Source organism: Lynx rufus, unplaced genomic scaffold, assembly GCF_022079265.1.
Source record: "Lynx rufus isolate CCGP_SWC_20201006 ecotype Redwood Valley unplaced genomic scaffold, mLynRuf1.p SCAF_12, whole genome shotgun sequence".
In the NCBI taxonomy this organism is placed as follows: domain Eukaryota; kingdom Metazoa; phylum Chordata; class Mammalia; order Carnivora; family Felidae; genus Lynx; species Lynx rufus.
Genome location: NW_025814826.1, coordinates 61901142 through 61923657, shown reverse-complemented (window position 1 = coordinate 61923657; position 22516 = coordinate 61901142). Strand labels below are relative to the sequence as shown.

Here is a 22516-nt window from a genome sequence, read left to right as displayed (position 1 = left end):
GTGGGGCGCAACAGGCTATTGTTCACTGTACTGAAGAATTTTAAAAAGAGAGTGACAGACTCCAGACTTGACATTAGGAGTTCGAGGCTCAAAGAGCCAGCGGCAGCCTGGAGGGTGTCACTGCTCACGGCCGAAGGCCGGCGGAGGCCCCAGACGGAAGCACAGTCGAGGCCCGTGTGCCGCGGAAGGACGACGCACACGGCCCGGCCATCTCTCGTGTGGGATTTAGGAAAATGTCTGGAGGGCAGTGAAGACCTGAGAACTGGACCGGCAACATCAGAGAGGATCTAGACAGCCCCGGGTTTTCGAGGGTCACAGCCCCGCTGAACCTTCGGCCCTGGCGGAAGCCAGTCTGCTGGAGCTCTTCCTACCCTGTTTCGAGTAGCCGAGGTCGTTCCGTGAAAGGAGAGGACAATCCTCAGGCTTTGTCACTGTTCCTCAGGATGACCTCCTGGCCCATGATCCCTGCCCGGCCCGGGGATGCAGAGAACAAGAGAGCTCGCGGTAAATGGCAACATCCCCTTGCGTGCACGCGACGCTCCCTCCCCGTCTTGCCAACGAGGATCGGGGGCCTTTTACTAGAGTGACTGCACACCGAGAAGAGGTACCCGGCGGCCCGAGGATTAACGAACCTGACTCTGAGCCAACGCTGCTCAACTGAAGGCTGCTGATGAGGGTGGAGAGTGGGGTCCATGGGGTCAAGAGATAAAGGACTTCTGAGCCCGCCGCTTGACAGCAGGCTTAATGGACTGTGAACCTACGATGTACTCTACTTCCCCAGTTCCGGGGTGTCCTGAGGGAATGGAAATGACCAGCCACTTACAGAATCTCTATATTGATTCTCAGACCCATGTGGTCAAGGACAGAGAAAGGAGAGGATTAGTGAAGGGCTGGTAAGTGGTCTAGGAAAGAAGCCTCAACAGGTAAGAGAACCGAGTGCCCCATGCAATGCAGAGCAGACACTCAGTGACCAGGGAGCCAAAGGGACTAACTGTAGATGTCAAAGCACCTCATTCCCCGCCCACCTCAGTGCTACTCAAGGGGCTCCAATAAGGGGTCTGTGGTGAGAGAGAGGGAGAGATTCGATATTACTTCACAACACAGACTCCTCTGGAAAAGATTCCTGGCTACTGGACTGCTGTGCCAACGGCAGAGAGAGCCCTTAAAATGACACCATAATCTGGACAGACCACCAAGCCCAGATAGCAAGCTGATAGTATTTAGGACCCCTTTCATTAAACGGATAGCCAGGCACTTGCTATTACTTGGACATATGATCTAACCAAAGACTTGCCTTCCCTGCTTCCCTTCTACCTGTAAAACTGTCCGTGGATGCCCTGATCATGGCCACCGTAAGCCATAAAATGTTACTTCACCAAAAAAAACCCTCCCTTAACAGCAAACAAAATAAGCAGTACAATGTAGATGAATTTCCCTGGGATTATCACATACCTCATGACCAGATGGCCTTACTGAAGACCTCATTAACGTATCAGCAAGGATTGGGTATTTTCGTACAAGATACACAGAATTTCTAACCAACTGACCAAAATATGGTTCCCTTTCCTCCATCCAGAACAGATGAGTCAGGGAATCAAAGGAACATCATCTGAGACAGCAATGCTTAGTGAGTAGTTAACCTAACCTGGCCCACACCAGAATCATTTCAAACCCCGCCCCCTGAAAATTCATTTTGAGATTCTACCCTCAAAAGAGGCTGTATGGGAATCTTTATATTTAACAGCATCCCGTGTGTGTCTGATACACAGCCACGTTTTAATCAAATAATTTAATAAGCTTCCTTGATTAACTCATAATACACTCAGGTTCCCTAAATCTCAGGTTTTCTACACATAAAACAAGAAAAATATTATGTACCTTCCATCATTTTTGCAGGGAGAACACGGAGTAACGCCTGTAACATGTTTCACAGAGTGCCTGACTCACAAGCAGATGGCAGCTATTTTTTCTTATAAAAGTCTTTGTTTCGATGGACTTTTGTGTGGGGAGGCTGGATTCTGTGTAAATAACTTTCTTGTCGGACACAATCATCGTCTGACCTTTTATGGTAAGTGACCACTAAATGCGGACTCGGTTTTCAGGAATGTCAATCTTTTCACCACGACAGAACAACAAAATGGTAACAGAGAACACTGTCAGGGATAGCACGGCACGAAACGTGAATGCTTCCTTCAAAGGTGGTATATTTGAGAAAGTGATCGATAAAAACAACTCCATTAACTTTAACTTCTTAAAAAAGGAGGAGGTTAGCATGAATACATCCAAGGAGAACAACTGTGTGTTGGAACGCTAAGCCATTATTAAAGCGTTTAAAATCGACTTGAACCTGGTAAAACATAAAGGGTATCAAATGAAGGGCAAAAAGGGCATATAAAGGTGTATACTTTATGAACTCAACCATGTGAAATACAAGCTTACAAAAAAGGCCCAAAGGGACTCCTCTAAAATGCCAACAGTGGCCCTGAGACCACAGATAACTTTGATTTCTCTTCATGGGAATTTCAGTCTCACTGATCTACCAGGTGTTGTATCTACAATCAAAACCACAGGTATTGCTACTTCATTTTACAAATGAATGTGATAGTTACAGACGTACGTGTAAGACACTGCATGTTCTGAAACTGGCCCGAGTGACTCCATTTTTGGCCATATCCCAGACTCACCGCCTTCTACAACGTTTCCATATAACTTCATTTAAGATCCTAGCTAGCTCTTATATAATTTGTATTAATACAACGGATACTCTAAAGGTGGATTATACAACCTGTCTCCAAAAGCAGCCATTGTCTACAACGAATGTTACCTTTGCCTTGTCTCGCATGGAACCTTTTCCAAGGATGGACATTTTTGTCAAGGTTTCTTCTTGTAAGCGCTTCAGAGAATTGCCACGGGGACCCAAAAGTTTTCCCACAAAGTTGAACTAGGAGAAAACAAACAAACCAAATTGGTAAGTCATATCTGAAAGTAATTTATTAATCTTGAACGTCAGGAAACACGACAGTACACTGCACATTACTAATTAACGCCAGATATTTAAGTTCCTACTATATGCATCACACTGTAATGTTTCTCACAAACCCCATAAAATGGGGTTAAAAATTGTAAAGTAAAAACCAACCATTTCAATGATGGCTAGATTTCACAAATTATAAATGAAGCTAATTCCCAAAATTCCTAAGTTGTTGTCCTGACACTTTCAGTAGGCATCTGACATGAAGCACAAACAGTGCTAGCATGAGGATGTGGGTGGGGAAGAGGTAATGTGCACTGGGCTGGTCATTATGGAGCATCTGGGTCCTTCCACCTGGTCAGTCAACCAGGGAGTGCACTGGCCTAGATGAGTTCTCAAGCAGTCAGTGGCTCACAAAGCTTTATGACAAAATTCATCTAACTCTTCTATTTTTTTAACATTTATTTATTTTTAAGAGAGACAGAGCGAGACAGAGCGTGACCAGGGGAGGGACAGAGAGACGGAGACACAGAATCAGAAGCGGGCTCCAGGCTCCAAGCTGTCAGCACAGAGCCCGATGCGGGGCTCAAACCCACGAACTGTGAGATCATGACCTGAGCAAAAGTTGGATGCTTAACCAACGGAGCCACCCAAGTGCCCCAACATCTAACTCTTCTAAAACAACTAGCTTTGGAAATGGTGACAAAATATTTAGTCTAGATTCTACGGGGTTCTTTATTTAACAGGCAGCGCAGAAGTGAATTCATTAATGGCATAGATTCTGAGGCTACACTGCCGTGGTTTTAAGACATGGTTTTTCCATTTACCAGCTGAGTAACCCGGCTAGTAACTGCGTTACCTAATCTCTCTGTACCTTGGATTCCTCATCTACAAAATGAGAATGGCAAATGACAACACAACCCACCCTCATAACGCCGTTAGGAGGATTAAATGGGTCCATATAAAAAAACCAGAACAATGCTTAGCACATAATAGATGATAAATATATCTTGAATGAAAGGGTATTTCATGAATGAAAGGATATTATTAGGAATTTCACACAACTGTTAAAAGTGTTACTATAATTAAGTTGTGAATATTTCTTGTTCCCGAAAGGAAAAGTCAGCCCTACTGACTAGGCAATCTTTGGCAAGATTGCGGATTACAAACTTACGCAGCTGCTGCTTTGGTATCAGCTCTCGTCCACAATCTATGCCACTGCTGTGCTGTTGCTGTTTTTAAAAGACAATTGTTCCTCAATTTCTCTATGGAAAGTGAAGTCATATTCTTAAAATACGAGCTTTTAAAAAATCAAAATGGTATTTTTTCCTTGCTCACTTTTAATTTTATTAGTCTTCAATGAAAACTCAAATAACTACAGTATTTTTAACCTTCAAATTAAATACTTTTTTTAAATTTAAAGTCAATTACTTTTTAAAAAATAGAAACGATACAGAGTCCAAAATATCAAATAATACAACGTAGGAAAAAATCAGTGTCTCCACCCACGGATCCCTACCTTATTTCTTGGTTCCCCATTTGCTCTGCTTTATCTTTCTGGAAATTCTTATGTGTCTATCGGGATCTCCTGGTTTGGAACTCTAAATTTCTCTCTTATTCTTCCTCTTTCTCTTTCACCTTCTCTCTCTCTCTTTTACTTTCTGGGAGATTTAAGTATATTTCCTACCTATCTATTGATTTTTTCATTTTTGCTATCAAACGTTTAACTACTAATAGCATTTTCTTATATTTGTTCCTTTTTTACAGCATCTTAAAAATATTTTATGTAATTGATACAAATTCTTATCTCTCTGAGGATTTTAATGCAGTGCCCCCTTCCCCCAACTTGGAGCTTATAGCATCTGCTGCTTCCAACAGATTCATGTTGTGCGAATTGGTCTCTTCCTACATTATCGGCTTTCCTCAAGTGACCAGTAATCCCCCCTGCTGCCCGCTCTTAAAAATTTAAGGTTGCAGCTCGAAAACATTACCTGGACACCCTGGAACTCCCTGATCTCCCAGGAGGAGGTATCAGCCTGGCTGCTGGAATGTTGGGATTCCCACTATGAGCTACGCACACTTTTATTTAAGGGAAATAATGCCCTCATTTTCCAGTGTGGCATCTCTAGCCCTCAGTTGAATCCATCTGGGTCTCAGAGCCCAGAGTTTCTTTTTTCAACCCCTTCAGGAAATCTCTAGTCTGCTGTAGGTTAAGAAGGCAGATGCCTGGCTTCATAAGCTGGGAAGAGGATCCAGTGGTCTAACTACTACTTCTTTTTTTTTAATTTTATTTCTAAAGAAAGAGCATGTGCTAGCAGGGGAGGGTGCGGAGAGAGAGAGAGAAAGAGAGAATCTCCAGCAAGCCCCACCTCGGCACGGAGCCTGATGTGGGGCTCAATCCCATAACCCTGGGATCGTGACATGAGCCGAAATCGAGAATCAGATGCCCAACCAGACTGAGCCCCCCAAGTGCCCCTAACCACTTCTCACATAAGCTCTGAACCAAGTCTCCACTTCAGTTCTGCCCCTAAATCCACCTTCTCAGTAACTGGCATCTAGGATTCCGGAGTTTTCTCAAGGTGTTCCCACACTGACCAACTTTCTGGGACACTTTCTCTGGCCCTGTGAGCTTGGATTCTTCTTTCTCTGCTCTCCTAAGTGATTACCATTTGTCCATTTATTTTGCAGCCACTGAAATCTCACTCCAGTCATTGGCCTATTGTTGCCTCGCCCTTCCATTCCTGTCTTTGAGGATCTGTGCCTTTTTACTTCATTTACATTCATTTTGGCAGGTTTCAAGGATGGCATGAGAATAAATTTGTGGTCAAACAGCCATATTTGCATCACGTCTTTAGTAGTTAAATATTTCCCCATTAATAAAAACTAAGAGGCCTTAGAAATCATCCAGTCCAAACATCTAATTTTATACTGAGAAAACTGAAGCCCACAGAATGGTAGGATTTATTCAAGGTCACTTGTAAAACATAAAGACACAGGCCTCTACATACAGAGGAAAAACATTTTTATGATTTTATATGCCTTCAGGAGTTTCTCCATTTAACTTCTATTAGTCTTTCCTTCACAAAAAGTACATAAATGAGTACTTTGGCAAGCAGAAGATTTTCACCAACTTCTCTGTTCAAGCATGTATTGTGCAGGAGTCATGTGTCCCAGGTCAAGTCCCCCTCACGGGTGTCGGACTTCATCCACAACACAGGGACCTTAGGACCCACCGGCGGTGCCGGTCATATGAATTAAATACGGAAATGTATAAAAAATCACCTAACAGAGCAACCAATAGATGGTGCGTATCCTATGCCAAATGGGTAAGGAATAAAATGATGAATTCAGCTATTATGAACATACATAATTTTACGTGAACAACACCCACCGGTTACTACACACCGACTACCCTCCGACGGCAGTGCATACTGAACCGGCACGGCCGTGCCCAGGTCTGCGGCTGAGAACTGAGAGCGCGGACCCTCAGCGTCCTTAATGCTGACTCACAACGACGGCAGTACGCTCGGTTGCTTGGTCGGGTTCTCAACCCCTGCTTGCATCACCTTCCCGGGAGAATTTGGAAATACTTAGCATGTTTGCTTGTCACGCTGACTGTAGGTCACTCGTGGCACTTAGTGGGCAAAAGCCAAGACTATCACACATCAGAAACGGAGGGGACTGCCCTTCACAATGAAGGAGTGTCCTGTGTAAAATGTCAACCGTGTCCCTACTGAGAACTGGGGAGAGGAGCCACTGACTCCGGTCCCTCTCTACACCTTGGGCTTAAAGCCCTTGCTGCTCCTTCTTGCGATTACACTATCGGTTCCTCCGTGGATTCTCTAAGGTGCCATCATGTCCTTCAACAAACCAAACCAACAAACCATAAGCCGCCCAGGTGGGTACCTACAACAAGACGAGGCCTAAGCGATGCACGGGCTGTGAAAGCCTCTTGCATCCTTCGGACAACACGAATGGTACAGGAGTTGGGGAGCACGGCTGTCTCAAGTGCCCAAGTTCTAGGACACGCTGGTGCTCCCAGGCCACAGCCTTCTGAAGCAGCGGGGCGCCCTCTTACCGGCAGTGTGGCCAGGGCAGTTCCTTAGCCTTTCCAGTCCCCAGTGTCACCATATTTGCCCCAGTGGAGGCTGCAGCACTGAAGGGTTATCAGGAAGATTAAAGCACATCAGATAAGTGTGCCCCGAGGATGCCGAATTTAACCAGCCCCAGTGCTCCTAAACAGTGATGATGAGGACAGCCTGGGGCCCTTTCCCATTCCTGGGAATGGCTCCCTGCAGAGTTCCTCCTCCTCAGGGGATTTAGATAAGGCCTGTAGATGATTCCCTGTTCACCTAAGAGCAGGCCGACCCAGACCCTGGACCTTCCCATTCTTTGCCTCACAAAAGATTGGCCAACCTGTCTGTCCCCACTGACCAGCCAGAAAACGTCCTCTCACCTCACCTGATCAAACTTCAAAGAAGTTCTCGTTTTCCTCACGCCCCTAAATGTGACCCACAGGCAACCTGGGCCAGCACACAATCCCTGAAGGTCCCCCCGCTTCCAGGCACCGGCCTCAGCGTGACCGTTCTCTGACCTAGTGTCCCATCATGCTGTCGCCACACCCTCCTGGCCTTGGGCCCGGCTCCCCTTGTGCCCGCTGACTGCTAGGTCGCTGACAGATCTCAGGAGGCTCAGAGCCCCTGCTATTACAAGTCCCCCTTCCTGTTCTTCTAATAATAATTTTTTAATGTTTATTTATTTTTGAGAGAGAGAGAGAGAGAGAGAGAGAGATCATGAGTGGGAGAGGGGTAGAGAGGGGGAGATGGACGATCCAAAGCAGGCTCTGCACAGACAGCACTGAGCCCGATGGGGGGCTCAAACTCATGAACTGCAAGATCATGACTTAAAAGCCAGAGTTGGACACTCACCCGAATGAGTCACCCAGGTGCTCCATAATAATACTTTCATTTTGTTTAATGTTTATTTATTTTTGAGAGAGAGCAAATGGAGAAGGGGCAGAGAGAGAGGGAGACACAGAATCCGAAGCAGGCTTCAGGCTCCGAGCTGTCAGCACAGAGCCCAACATGGGGCTTGAACCCACGAAGTGCGAGATCATGGCCTGAGCCGAAGTCGGACACTCAACTGACTGAGCCACCCAGGCACCCCCCAATAATGCTTTCAAATAAAATCTTTCCTTAACCTAAGTCAGGATTTGTTTTCTGATAACCGGATTTGTAAATGAGAACTTAATACATTTTAACTTTCATTTTTATTAATAATTTCATCTGTCCACAGATTTGAATAAGAGGTGAAAGTATTATTTCCAAGATCAATGATATTTTTCCAGATGCCAATTAGTACAGAACTATATTATACTACAAATTTTATAACTGTAAATAGGAAACTTTGTGCAAACGATTACAAAGGATAAACCAACACAGAATAAGTATATTTGAGTTTCACTGCATAATGTGTAAGATCCCGTAATTATGTTCTTTGTTGGAAAAGACCAAATGTTTTTCTGAACTAGCTTTAATTGACTTAAACTATATTTGTGACAGGACACTGCTCCTTGGGGAACAATTACACATAAGCTGTCATTTCATAAACAACTAAGCCTCAAGAACATGTCACGGTCTCCATTAAAAGGTTCCCTTAATTGGGTGCTCATCAAAAAGTTGGTTAGTCCAACAAAGGGATGTTTTATTGACCTCCAACTGCACACTAACACTGAACTTGTAACCTCTGCCAACATAGCCTCAAATGTTAGCCTTCCAGAGCTCCCCAGCCCAGTAAACGGCCTTGCCGTCAGCGCCCTGACTCAAGCCAGAAACTTCCGCGAGGGCAATGAGGAGACCTTTTGTGCTCACTGGTCTACCACCTGTGCAGAGATAGCATTTAATAAATGGATTCATTATATCTAACAATTTCACCTCCCTGGGTCCCTTACACCTGTCTATTTTTCTGCAGACGCCACAAACTCCCAGCCGAGGCCACTGTCATGGCCCACTGTGCCCGCTACGGAAGGCTTTCTCCGTGTCAACCTCGATATCCTAAATCAGCACAGCGCTCTTCACACAAAGGTCACTTTGGGACATTCTGAGTAAAACACAATTCCCAACAACCTTCTGAATGAAGTCCTGATGTCCCGACGCTGCTGAGAAAAGCCCCTCCTGACTCAGCTCTTGCCCACCTCTCTGGCTTCTCCACTTCCCTGCTCTTGACTTCTTCCAGTCTGGATTTTGTGCAGTTTCTCGAAACTACCACATCCCAAGAACTACCCATTTCGGCTCAGATGGGAGAGCTGGAAAGAACGAACATCACTCTTGCCCTCAAAACCCGAAGAAAGCTGGACAGAATGCAAGTTGATGCTGAAGTCCCAGGGCAAACACCAACCGCACCCAGGGCAGGGCACAGGCACCTGCTGGGAGAAACGAGACTCGAGCGCCTGCTAATCTGGGGCGGGCTCGCACCAGAGCAGGAAGCCCTGAAGGCCACAGAATTAGAGGAGCTGACACTTTGTTAAAGGTCTTCCGGGCAGGAACTCAACACTCACACCCCCAGCCTCCACAGGCCCACAGGGGGATCAGGGAAAGACTCAGCAGCCACCGCTGAGATCTGCTCAGACCCACACCCTCATCTGCAGGAGCAAAGACAACAAAACCGCCCCCCCCTTTTTTTTTAATACTTAAAGATCAACAGAACATGCAGTTAGGTCGGCGTCTGCCCTCCGTACTGTCATTACTGCTGCAACACTGGTGAAGTGGCCAACTTGCTCTAGGTGGAGAGTGGAAAACCCAGGAGATGACGAGCCCGTCCATGCTGAGTTTCAGGTTTCAGCAGCGGCAGCCGGGTGACAGACAAGTGCAACTTACACGCAGACCACTGCATCTACTAACTGCCAGGAAGCGTCCACGGAGCCCCTGGTGTTCACGGTGGGCTGGCCTGTGATAGTTACAGGGAAGTGGTGTCCTGTGCAAGGACACGGGGACAGAGGACTTCCTGCAACGTGAACAGTAAGTGCAAAGGCCCTTGAATTCGAAGGCGCTTCCAAGAACAAGGAGCTGGGAGCCCGTGGGGAGCAGAGCTAGTCTCGGCTGGGAAGTCAGACACAGGGTAAAAAAGACGGGCATCCAGCAGGCCTTGGAGGCCCTAAGAGTCTGGATTTAATTTTAAGTTCAGAATGTAAATGCATTCTGGGTGGTTTCATTTTCAGTCTGTATTCTGGTCACTGCTTAACTGTTCCCTATTGATATGAACCCCCTCTCTCAACAATGGCAAACTTTACCTGGTGGGAAGGAGGGGGTGAAGTGAGCGTACTGGCAGTCCCTGCTCTTGGCCTGGTGTCTCCTGGGGCCACAGGTCTTGTGCGGCAGGCGCCTCAAGCACCCAGAGCCCACACTCTCCTCCTCCTGCTTCCCCACATGACACTTAGCATATCGCCTTTCGTGTTAGATTCCCGAGAAGAGGGAATGTGTCATACTCAACTCTGAAAGCAACACCTTAATTCCCGTCTCCATTCTCAACAGTCTGCTACACGCGTAGTAAGGCATTTATATATAAAGGGCACTGAATCAGCAAAATCAACAGAATACACTAATGAGCCCTGGGTCGGGGAATCTGGTCTCCTGGCTACTACTGCCTGAGAAAGCCATAGCTGTATCAGCAGTATCACAAAATATAAAACTCGGGGCGCCTGGGTGGCGCAGTCGGTTAAGCGTCCGACTTCAGCCAGGTCACGATCTCGCGGTCCGTGAGTTCGAGCCCCGCGTCAGGCTCTGGGCTGATGGCTCGGAGCCTGGAGCCTGTTTCCGATTCTGTGTCTCCCTCTCTCTCTGCCCCTCCCCCGTTCATGCTCTGTCTCTCTCTGTCCCAAAAATAAATAAATAAATAAATAAAAAATATATAAAACTCTTTGGCACAACAGGAAAAGAATTTCATAGCGTCAAGTGCTTTCAGTGGCAGAGTCCCTCCTGCTCACCACGCCAAACACGTGCATAAGCGTTACGGGATCTTCCCCAATAGTAACCGAACTCTTCCACACTCCCTTCGCATCGGCTGTTCTTAAATGCACTTGACCAGCCAAAATGAAATCCTGGGATGAACCTGACACCTGCTAAAAGCAAGCCCTTTGTCCATTATGGCTTTCTCCCCTCGCGACCCCCTGACCTGAACCCCGCAGCCTTAGACTGTGGCCAGCATGTGCCTGCACGGGTCACTTCACCAGCCCTGCCCGGCCCGGCAGCGAGAAAGCAAGACTCAACAGTTACGCTTTAATGCTACCTTGGTTATCTGTAGCTACACAGCAGGCTAACCCAAAACTTAACAGCTTTAAACAATAACCATTTATTTATTTGCTCATAATTCAGCAACCTGAGCACCGTGGGGGAGCGCTGGCAGGCAGGCAGACCAACAGGGACTGACCAACCGGGGCTGGAGGACCGAGGCCCAAGACGGCTCACCCCCACCTCTGTTCTGCAGGAGGAGGCAGTCAACTGGGGTCCGCAGTTCTTGCTTTCAGTGATTCTCCCCCACCTGGGTATCCTGGGCTCCCTCTTATCAGGGTGACCTCCAGGGGGCAGACCTTTTACACCGATACACAGTTTCGAAGGTCAGAAAGGCAGAAGCTGGCGCCCGTTAGCTGGCGTACATCAGCTCTGCTGCAAGCTCCGAGGGGAACGAGCTGTATGGTCAGGAGACACTCAGGAAGGGCACCGTGCAGGGCGTGGGTACAGGGAGCAGTCCCGGGGGCAGAGCACCACCACACCTAACAGTGACAGAGCAGTCCTTTAGCAAAACGTTAAGTTTTCAAAGCCTCACATCAGTCTTTTCTAGACCTACCTTATTTTCTGAGTGTCGGGGAGGGCATGGGCAGAGGCTGTGACCCCCTGAGCGCTGAGACCCTGCCTCATTCATGCATGCAATAACCCAACAACTGCCCACAACAGCACCTCCCTTCCTGCAGGCCAGCAGTGCTCCACGCACTCGTAGAAAATGGTGACTGTCAATCAGAATTAGTGTCCAGAGAACACTAATCACTAACCACGATGTCACCTAAAGAAAGCCTAGAGTGTGTCACAGCAGCACGACGGAGGGTGGCAGACCTCCGGTATATGGGTCCTAACTGGCCACCAGCACCTTGTGATTAAGTGTCTTATAAAATCTAAATGTTCATTAAAATGCTTAAAAAGACATCTGAAAACAACCACAAATTAAAAGGGTGCTAGGGCTCCTGGGTGGCTCAGTCCGACTGAGCATCCAACATCAGCTCAGGTGATGATCTCATAGTTCATGAGTTCTAGCTGCACATCGGGCTCGCTGCTGACAGCTCAGAGCCTGCTTGAGATTCTCTCTGTCTCTCCCTCTCTCTGCCCCCACCCACTCTCTCTCTCAAAAATAAATAAACCTTAAAAAGTAATAGGGTGCTGTCTGAGATAAACAAGGTAGTTTAGTTCTACAGAGATGGGTCTGAAGTAGGATATGAGACACAAAAGGGAGAATATAAAGAATTTCTAAAAAATGCTTGGATACAGCATGAAGTATACAGCTTATTAATTTAAGAACTAAGAAGATGTGGGGCACCTGGCTGGCTTAGTTGGTTAAGCATCTGATTCTAGGTTTCGGCTCAGGTCATGATCTCATGGTTTGTGGGATCGAGCCCCACATCAGGCTCTGTGCTGACAGTGCAGAGCCTGCTTGGGATGCTCTCAATCCCCCTCTCTCTCTCTCTCTCTCTCTCTCTCTCTCTGCCCCTCCCCTGCATGAGCACGCTCTCTGTCTCTCTCAATAAATAAATAAACTTTAAAAAATTTAAAAAAAAAGAGCTAAGAAGATGTAACAAAGGAAGGAGGGCCAAAAGGAAGCAAGCAGGTCACCAGTGACAGCAAATGTGGATGCACCCTTGGCTATTTCTCACATCAGGCAGCAAAGAATTATCCCCACCGCTGGTCCTCACACATCACATGGAGACACACAAGTACACACACACGCACTCGTACGTGTGTACATATGTGTATTAGTGTATGTATGTATAAACCCGTTTAAAAATTCTGCATCTGTTCCATTACTACTACAATACTTAGGGCAACAGATTCAGCATTAACGATAGATGAAATAGTTCCAGTATGAGAAGGCTCTTCTTCTTGTCATATCCAACTGGATCACAGTTACTTTTACTTTGTTGTAAGGCTGAGCTTGTACTAAGCACAGGGGAAGGATCAACACTGCCATTTTTCTTGCTCATTTCAAATGTATTTTTAGACCTTCAATTCAGTTTCTTCTGCAATAATCTTTGCCCATTTAAAGTAAGTTTAACTATCAGCAAAACTAAAAGGGAACTGATGGAATGGGAGAAGATATTTGCAAATGACCTACCAGATAAAGGGTTAGTATCCAAAATCTATAGAGAACTTATCAAATTCAACACCCAAAAACAAATAATCCAGCGTAAGAAATGGGTAAAAGACATGAATAGACACTTCTCCAAAGACATTCAGATGGCAAACCGACACATGAAAAAATGCTCAACATCACTCATCATCAAGGAAATACAAATCAAAACCACAATGAGATACCACCTCACACCTGTCAGAATGGCTAAAATTAACAACTCAGGCAACAAGAGATGTTGGCGAGGATGCGGAAAAAGAGGATCTCTTTTGCATGGTTGGTGGGAATGCAAGCTGGTACAGCCACTCTGGAAAACAGTATGGAGGTTCCTCAAAAAATTAAAAATAGAACTACCCTACAACCCAGCAATTTATCCAAGGGATACAGGTGTGTTGTTTCAAAGGGGCACATGCATCCCAATGTTTCTAGCAGCACTATCAACAATAGCCAAAGTATGGAAAGAGCCCAAATGTCCATCGATGGATGAATGGATAAAGATGATGTTGTGTGTGTAATCCACACAATGGATTATTATTCGGCAATCAAAAAGAATGAAACCTTGCCATTTGCAACTACGTGGATGGAACTAGAGGGTATTATGCTAAGCAAAATTAGTCAGAGAAAGACAAATATATAACTTCACTCATGAGAACTTTAAGATACAAAACAGATGAACACAAGGGAAGAGAAGCAAAGAAAAAAATATAAAAACAGGGAGGAGGACAAAACATAAGAGACTCTTAAACATGGAGAACAAACAGAGGGTTGCTGGAGGGGTTGTGGGAGGGGGGATGGGCTAAATGGGGAAGTGGCATTTAAGGAATCTACTTCTGAAATCGTTGCACTGTATGGTCATTAACTTGGAAGGAAGGAAGGAAGGAAGGAAGGAAGGAAGGAAGGAAGGAAGGAAAGAAAGAAAGAAAGAAAGAAAGAAAGAAAGAAAGAAAGAAAGAAAGAAAGAAAGAAAAGCAAGCTGAACTAAAACTAGGTAATGCCATCCATGAATCCCTAACAAGGCACATACAACAGCTATACGCCCTAACATAGTGAGAGCAAATTAAGACTACCTTTTGCACTGTGGGATTCCCCCTTTACCAGAGGGTACTGTCTCAGGGTGCACACAACTGCATGGCACTTATAGGAACCACATAATGGATCTAGCATTAATCTATGTACTAAATATGAAGTTTACTTTCTCAAGTGGAACATGGGCTCTGGAGGCAGATTTCTGGGATTCAAATGCCTGTTACTTAGTAACTATGAACGTGTAGCAAATTACTTCTCTATTCTTTAGCTTTTTCAAATGTGAACAGGAGATAATCATTTCCTCCGAAAGTCGTAAAGATTAAGTAAGTTAATACCTGTAGGATGCTGGAACAGTGTCTGACACATAGGAAACCATAAGCTACCTACACACTAAAACAGAAGTTCCAGCACCAAATATATTGTGCACACATCCCTCTTTGGAAAACATCACCCACGCATTTGCTTTCTTTACAGGGGAAAGAGAAACCCTCAAGAAACGCATTTTGTTTATGATCTTGCATTCCTCTGACTCCTGCCCAAAGGCAAGAACAAAAAGGAAAGAGTAGGGGCGCCTGGGTGGCGCAGTCGGTTAAGCGTCCGACTTCAGCCAGGTCACGATCTCGCGGTCCGGGAGTTCGAGCCCCGCGTCAGGCTCTGGGCTGATGGCTCGGAGCCTGGAGCCTCTTTCCGATTCTGTGTCTCCCTCTCTCTCTGCCCCTCCCCCGTTCATGCTCTGTCTCTCTCTGTCCCAAAAATAAATAAACGTTGAAAAAAAAAAATTAAAAAAAAAAAAAAAAAGGAAAGAGTAAATGAGGTCTGTCTGACCTGCCTGCACTTGAAAAGAAAGACCAGATCCCTGCTTGTATTAGCTCTATGGGCCACTTTGGATTCCAGTGATTTAACTACTAACCCAATGGTTAAATAAATCCACATTTTCGTTGGTATCCAGAATACTGATCTTATTTGAATTAAACCAATGTCATAAATGCCAAATTCCAAACAATAGTTAAAATCTAATAACAGACTTGAGACCATGGCATCCACACGAAACGGAGTGGTCTCTTCAGAGGTAACACATTTATTCCTTGGCATAGCTAGTAACTGAGTCAAGCTCTGGATTACTGACAATAACTTTCATGATTCTCCTAATCGCCTCTAAGAATAACAATTGCTTTTACAGAGATGAATTTCCTAAGAAGGAAAGTCATTCCAAACTTGTGTTTTTATCAGTCATTCCTAAATTTTAAGAGGAATTTAACAACGGAAGACCTTTTATAATGCAGAACACCTTCCACTGTATATTCTAGTTGTTTCTTTACCTCTATGTTATAAGTCTTTCAAGGCTCCCTCCTGGCTATATAAAATCCTAATGCCCATGGTACAGCGCTAAAGGCTTCCCAGACTACCTACTCCTCACCATTCCAACGACTGCTATGATCTACTATTCCCCATAACTATACCATTCTGGCCCAACAGTTTACTCTGCCCTCCCCAGATCTCTGCTTGCTAACATCCTGAGCTTACACTTAAGGACTAAATTTAATTCCATCTGTAATTCTTCCTCTAAAAATAGCAATTTTTTACATCTTGAAATTCTTATAGTGTCTGACTACCTCTCTTATGTTAATTCAGTATTTACCCTATATTATTTAGTGAAATGTACTCTGTTTCTTCTGTTAGAGTATAAATCCTCTGAGAATAATTAGGACCCATATTGGATTCATCATTTTTCCTACATAACAGTTTCTTAAGAAATACTTGTGGAACTCAGTTTATTTTATCCCAAACAAAAGGGCACTAATCAACCCAGTTTTTATCAATTTTCTTTGCTACAGAAATTACTGTGACCTATTAAAGCCAGAGGAAAATATTATTATTTAAGTTTATTTATTTGCCAACCACAAATCAGTAAGTATTACTGGTAGCAGTTGAGATTATTTGGTGTTGCCACATTGATTATGATTTTAACATCGTGTTTACTTCCACATGGCAAAGAGCCCAACTAATTTAAACCTCAGCAACTCTAAAAATCAATGAAGTGTACAAGGAACTTCTCCAGGAGATGATATAGGCAAAATCCATACACGCAGGCATACACAAATAATGGACAATGTGAAAGAATCTACATACCTCCTACTCTATCGGCTCGGGCTGATTATAGTCTCTGGGTGAGTAGATGACAAAACAAATACAAGAAGCAAACTATCTGGTATATTAATGAGTTTGAAGTTGTTAGCGAGAAACTCCGAGACCACACCGGTCTGGCTGCCAGGGTGGGGAATGAAACGGAGGGTGTGAAACTGCAGGCAAGAAACCAATCTGGACGAGAACCTGTTACAGAAGATGGGTTAGGGAAGACAGTTAAGGAGTGGTAACGGAATGCAGACATAGAGACGGATGGTAATTAACTGAGGAAGTAGAAATAATAAATGTGTAAGTCACGGTATCTCAAGAATGGAGGGGAAGGAGGTAAATGAAGGAGGAGCCAGTAGACAAAAAGCACACACTCATTTCAGGCGCGGGCACTTAGGTACACGTTGTCTGTCATTCAGCGAAATAAGGAACACGGGAAAAGGTCTACGTTTGCCAAGAAGGGGAGGAAAGAAGGTCATTTAAGGGCCCACCAAATCTAAGCAGGATGTGGGATATCCAAGTGGAGGTGTCCAGGAGGTGCCTGGTCTGATGGGCAGGGGGGAAGAGAGGGAGGGAAAGAGACACAGAGGGGACATATCAGATGTCAGAAAGCTAGAATATGACTTACTATATGGCATAACACAAGAGGGACCGGCTCCTAAACCCGAGTTCTTACCTCTCCCTAATGGCTTCTCAGTATCAATGTGTCCCTTGTTTCATGTGATTATGTGTCAATTACTTGCCGTGATAAGATAAAATGTCATTGTTTGGTCCGTGGTATGAATTTCTGCCATTTTACCCCCCTGGGCAGGGAATCCTCGAAGTGAGGGACTATGCTTGTTCACATTTCCTGTATCCAATGCCACCACAGTCCAGGGATTTTCAGTCGATCTGACTTGGTGGGGCCCAGAGTCAAGAGAGTCAGTACAATACTATTATTTAAGACCTGTAACTCAGTAGTAACACCCTGCCAAGCGCTAAAGAGGATTTTACCTTTTGGCTCAGCAACACACAGACCTATCTATCGCTCCTCAGAAAGTAAGTGGTGGCAGGATCCAAGATTCGCACGTAACGATACTTATCACAGACTCTGATTTCTAAATGTGCTGTGTTGTGACCAAAGTACACACATGGTAGCATTTCCAGTCTTTCACTGCAATGCAATTTTGGGGACCTACATATGACCACATTTTAGGATTATTTATTTGGCTCAACAAAACAGTTGTAGTAATAATAATAACCCCCCAAAACAACATGAGTCAATTCTTTCAAGAACCCTTCAATTTGTGCCTGGCCGTTTTTGGAGTCCACTCAGCAAATCTAAATCTAAGTTCAAGGGCTGCTTTCCAGGTCAATAAACAAGAACTTCAAAGAGAGTAAGGGAAAAGTTACTACATCAGATTTGAAATTCCCTCATAATGGTTTCTGAATGCTATCTTATTTGCAAATACCAATTTAAGTAACTAATTGTTATGACACCAGCACGTGTCACAAGATCCCCAGGGCCTGGCCGGGACCTCTGGGAAAGAAGGAAAGTAGCCTCTACAGGTGCATCCCTCCCTCTCTACTTACGACCACACAGCCCTCGGCTCCCTGTGAGGTGTGGGCTGTTAAGGTGGCAGGAGAAGTTTGGCGGAGAAGGCAGTGTGCGGTCAAACAATGGCCTGATGGGCCAGTGTGTTCCCTGAGGTTCTGGAGTCCAGAGTCGCCTTCCTACTTTCTCATGGGGTCCCGAAAGTTAACGCCTACCGGGAGGGACAATAGCAGCGACTTATCACAAATACGTGTCTTTGAGCAATTTGTTTCAGTATCGGGCTTCCTTCCTGTCAACAAGTTTCAAAATCCCCCACTAGCCAGCCATGTTAATTTTGGCAATGGCACTTATACAGCGAGAACTAACGTACATTACCACTTTATTTCTACAGGTAAACTAGCAACTGGACACCAAAAACAGACATTATTTTCACATAAATCCTCTGGAAAAAAATATCATACATGCCTCTGAAAATCAATTAGGAGTCACAGAAAAGGCAAGTTTTAACATACCAATACGACTGTCAAAATATTCACTACTGTGAGAAATTTTTAAACCCATGGAGACTTCTATGGAACAGAAAATTCATGGATTTTTCCTTGTCTGTAACATTCTATGAGGGAAAAATGCAAACTAGTTTCAAACAAGAGAGTTTCCCTGCGCTTTAATTCAAACTCCAGGAGGGAACATGTTTCTAGAACTTACTTCTCTCTTCTCTCTCTCAAAGATCCATAACCTAAGAGCTTCTGTGAAAGAGCAAATGTATCGAATTTAAAATAGGCACGTAATTAGGAAAACATTCAATGTAACCAACCATGTTGATTAATATAATGTTGCCTGAAAACAGAACGTATGCATTAGAATGCTTCGGGGTGAAACCACAGCTACCAAATTCAGCAAATTAATAAACCTGTCTTAAACATGTAACTGAAACGGACAGAATCGAACTCGGTTCACTAAATCTTAATCATAGGGCAAAGGTATCCTCCAGACTGACAGTCTCAGGACCATTTCTTCCCTCAAATGGAAGTGTTTTTTATCCCAATTATAAAAGCTGCACCAAATCGTTGACCATTAAAATACGGAACCACGTAAAGCAGGAAACACACATATCCTAGCCTCTGGAGAACAACTGCTGTTGAGTCAAGTCATTGTTTTTTTCCAAATAAGTGTCCAAACGGGTTACCGTCAGCTTTCTAGGTCGCTCTTTTTTTTTTTTTTTTCCCACTTAACACGGTCACAGACCGCTTACCACAGCAGGAGGGCGTGTATTCGTGTGTCGTGCCACATGGAGGTGGAGCTCATCTCAGCTCGCGGCTCATTCTCCAAGTGGTTCTTCCACCCCAGCACCACTCTGCCCGTGCCACGCCCTCTGCTCAAAGGAGCCCACCTCATCCTCGTCACTTCCTGTTCGAGCTCCGCAGCCCTCACGGGCCCACCCCACCCCACGCTCCGCTCCCCTCTCACTTTATCGCTAAATCTTCCAGAAGATCCGCACCTCTTCCTGAAAGTAACCTGTTGAGCCAAATAAAGCGGCTTCCGGTTTCACAACTGCCCTCCGCCCTGTGTTTCCCAGTCACGGCCACCCCTCTACCTCGGCCCGTCTTGCTTCTGATTCTAGCCAGCTCGGCCAGCACCCCCCAAGAGAGGCCACCTTAGGGAAGGCTTCTCTGAGGGTGTCAACATGACCCTCCCGGGGCACCCCAACACTGAACCTCGCACGCTGCGTTACAAACGTTGAGCTGTGCGACTGCGCTCCCCGCCAAACAGAAGGCCCCGTGACAAAGAAACGTGTCTTAGTCACTTCTGTTTTCCCGGTACAGTAATTGGCTCACAGAAGACCCTCGATAAATATTAGATATGTGAATGGATGCACGGACCGAACGATGAATGAAACAGAGTAACAACAACAACAAAGGAACGTAAATCTAAAACGCAAAGCTTCTGTCGGTTCTTAAAGGCAGGGCACCCTGTTCCGATGGTGATTTGGCACTCACACCGCCTCTGGTCGCTGCTCAGCACCAAGGGTAAGGGTTTACCCACCGAAAGACCCTGGACAACAGTTTCTACAGCTTTAAGTCTTAAAAAACAAAAAAAAAACAAAAAAAAACATAAAGCACTGTTTACTCTGAGTTTCGCACTGCACAAGCTCTCCCATACGATGCAAGAGGGAAGGTGCTTCGGCTCTGAGTGCCAAAGACTCGCGTTCAGGGCTGTCCAGTGAAGCAGGAGAAGTGGTTCATTAAGAGAAAATGTTCAGCTAGCGGAAATCCTTTGATTAGATGGAGTTTCACAAGTAGCACTTCCGTCCTACCCGGAGGCTGAAGGTGTTCGGTCACCGGGGCCGCGCGTCAAGCTGGGCCGCCCCCAGAAGGCCAGACGGCCGGCCTCCTCCAGCCCAGTCTACCTGCTGACACCAGCGAGAAAGCCTTTTCTTAGAGCTGGTGCAAGTGCCACACTAGCCGTAAACGGAGGCCTGGCTTGAAACTCCTGTGCTCAGCTATGCTAAGCAGAAATCTCCTCCCTCGGCACTCTGAAAGCGGCGGGCTGCTAAGCAGCCAAGTCCGATGGCGGAAGTACTCGAAACAGTCTCTGCTCTGCGTCACATGCAGAAATCCTCATTTGTCTTCCCCCACTCTCATCCAAGCTGACAGCGAGATCTTATTTCATGTACTTTTATTCAACTCGCTCGTGTACAGCAAAGTATTAATTCCAGATTAATCATCTACTGGGCTATGAACTATTTAAAGACCGGGAGAGTCTGCTCATCGTTCTATCTACTGCGTATTGAGCGCCTCGGGTATTGAGCACAATGATCAATTTACAAAGGCTTCCATGAGCCATGTTTTGTTTAGTAATGAGTCTGCCTATGAAATGTCCGCAGCGTAGATTTCTCTTTACCAAAAATGTACATCCTCAGTCCTGCAGGTATGGCTGTGTAGGTTCCTAACAAGCTGACCGTCTATACAGTTACAGATGTCATGTATATACATAATATATATAATATATATAAATGTATAGTATATATAATATAATATATAATACAATTAATATAATTAATATAATTAATATAATATAATATAACATATAATATAATATTAGTTAACTATAAATTCTTCAACTCTAAACAAAGTACAAAAACCAATTATCTGACGCCTCTGGAGAATGACCAAAACAAGGGGATTCTGAAAGGGAGTCAAAGCTCGGAAGAAGGGAACAGCCTGGGCACATTTACTGATGTTAGAGTTTTTAGCCTGAATGGCAGAGTCTGAGGCAAGCACAGTGAGGAAATGCGAGGGAGGGATATGAGGAAAGACAGCCGGAGACGAGGAGCCTCCAAGTTTGTACAAAAATGCACCCAAATCTCTGGTAACCCGAGGACCATGTATGCCAAAAACAAACACAAAAGTCAAACTAAGGAAAGAACAGAACTGAGATCTGTATGCTACCCAACAAGTCTGCGGTCTTGGATCCAAAATTACCAACATTCCTCAAGAAACAGAATAGAATCCAGTGTTTTGACAAGATAACACTCAAAACACCCAGGATACAATCCAAAGTCACTCACATGCAAAAAGTTGTAACAATATGACTCATTATCAAGATAAAAGCTTGTCAATTCAGGTCAAATACAAGATGACTAAGATTTTAGAACTGGAGACTTTAAAGCACCTATGTTAACTGTGCTCAATAACACAAAATAACGTTAACACCTCTAACAAATAAAAAGCAGAAAATCCCAGCAGAGAAATTTTTTTTACACACACATTTATATATGAATCAAATAATAAATTCTGAAACAGATCATTACAATACTTGATATAAAAAATTTATCTGATGGGCTTACCAGAAAAATAAAGACAACATAGGAGATAATCCATGAGTTTAAGATAAGGCAGTAGAAATCCAATCTGAAGAGTGGGGGATGGGATGGGGGAAACTATAATAAAAGAGGAAAACGCCACAGGAACCGTTTTGAGAATATCAAAAGGTTAAATACATATGTAACTGCTCTCCAAAGGTGGGGAGAGAAAGGGTCATAAAAAAAGCATTTAAAAAAATTATAGCTAAAATATTATGATGAAATGGACAAATCCCTTTGGGGGGGGAAGAGAAAGATCACAAAAGATTAAAAAATTCTCATTAATGCCATAATTAACTATGAACTGAATTATGGGGTGCCTAGATGGCTGACTTGAGCTCAGGTCATGATCTAACGGTTTGTGGGTTTGAGCTCCGCATTGGGCTCTGTGCTGACAGCTCAGAGCCTGGAGCCTGCCTCAGATTCTGTGTCTCCCTCTCTCTCTGCCACTCCCCTGCTCACACTGTTTCTCTCTCAAAAATATATAAACATTAAAAAAAAAAAAAGACCCTGAATTCACCATCAAACTTCAGGCCCATATGGTTTCACTGCTGAATTCTATCAAATACTGAGGACAAAATAGCACCAAACTTATATTCTT

The 22516-nt window shown here is 44.7% G+C and overlaps 1 protein-coding gene across 4 annotated transcripts in view; it reads right to left on the bottom strand.

Moving 5' to 3' along the window:
- The window catches only part of KHDRBS3 (KH RNA binding domain containing, signal transduction associated 3), a 190436-nt gene that overhangs the window by 101124 nt on the left and 66796 nt on the right, over positions 1-22516 (bottom strand). For all 4 annotated transcript variants that reach the window (XR_006961151.1, XM_047074222.1, XM_047074225.1 and 1 more), the window contains exon 3: positions 2825-2941. Coding sequence is in view for 3 of the 4 variants with exons in the window: in XM_047074222.1 (XP_046930178.1) it covers positions 2825-2941 (117 nt within the window). In the remaining variant the exon portion in view is untranslated. The remainder of the gene's footprint in view (positions 1-2824; positions 2942-22516) is intronic.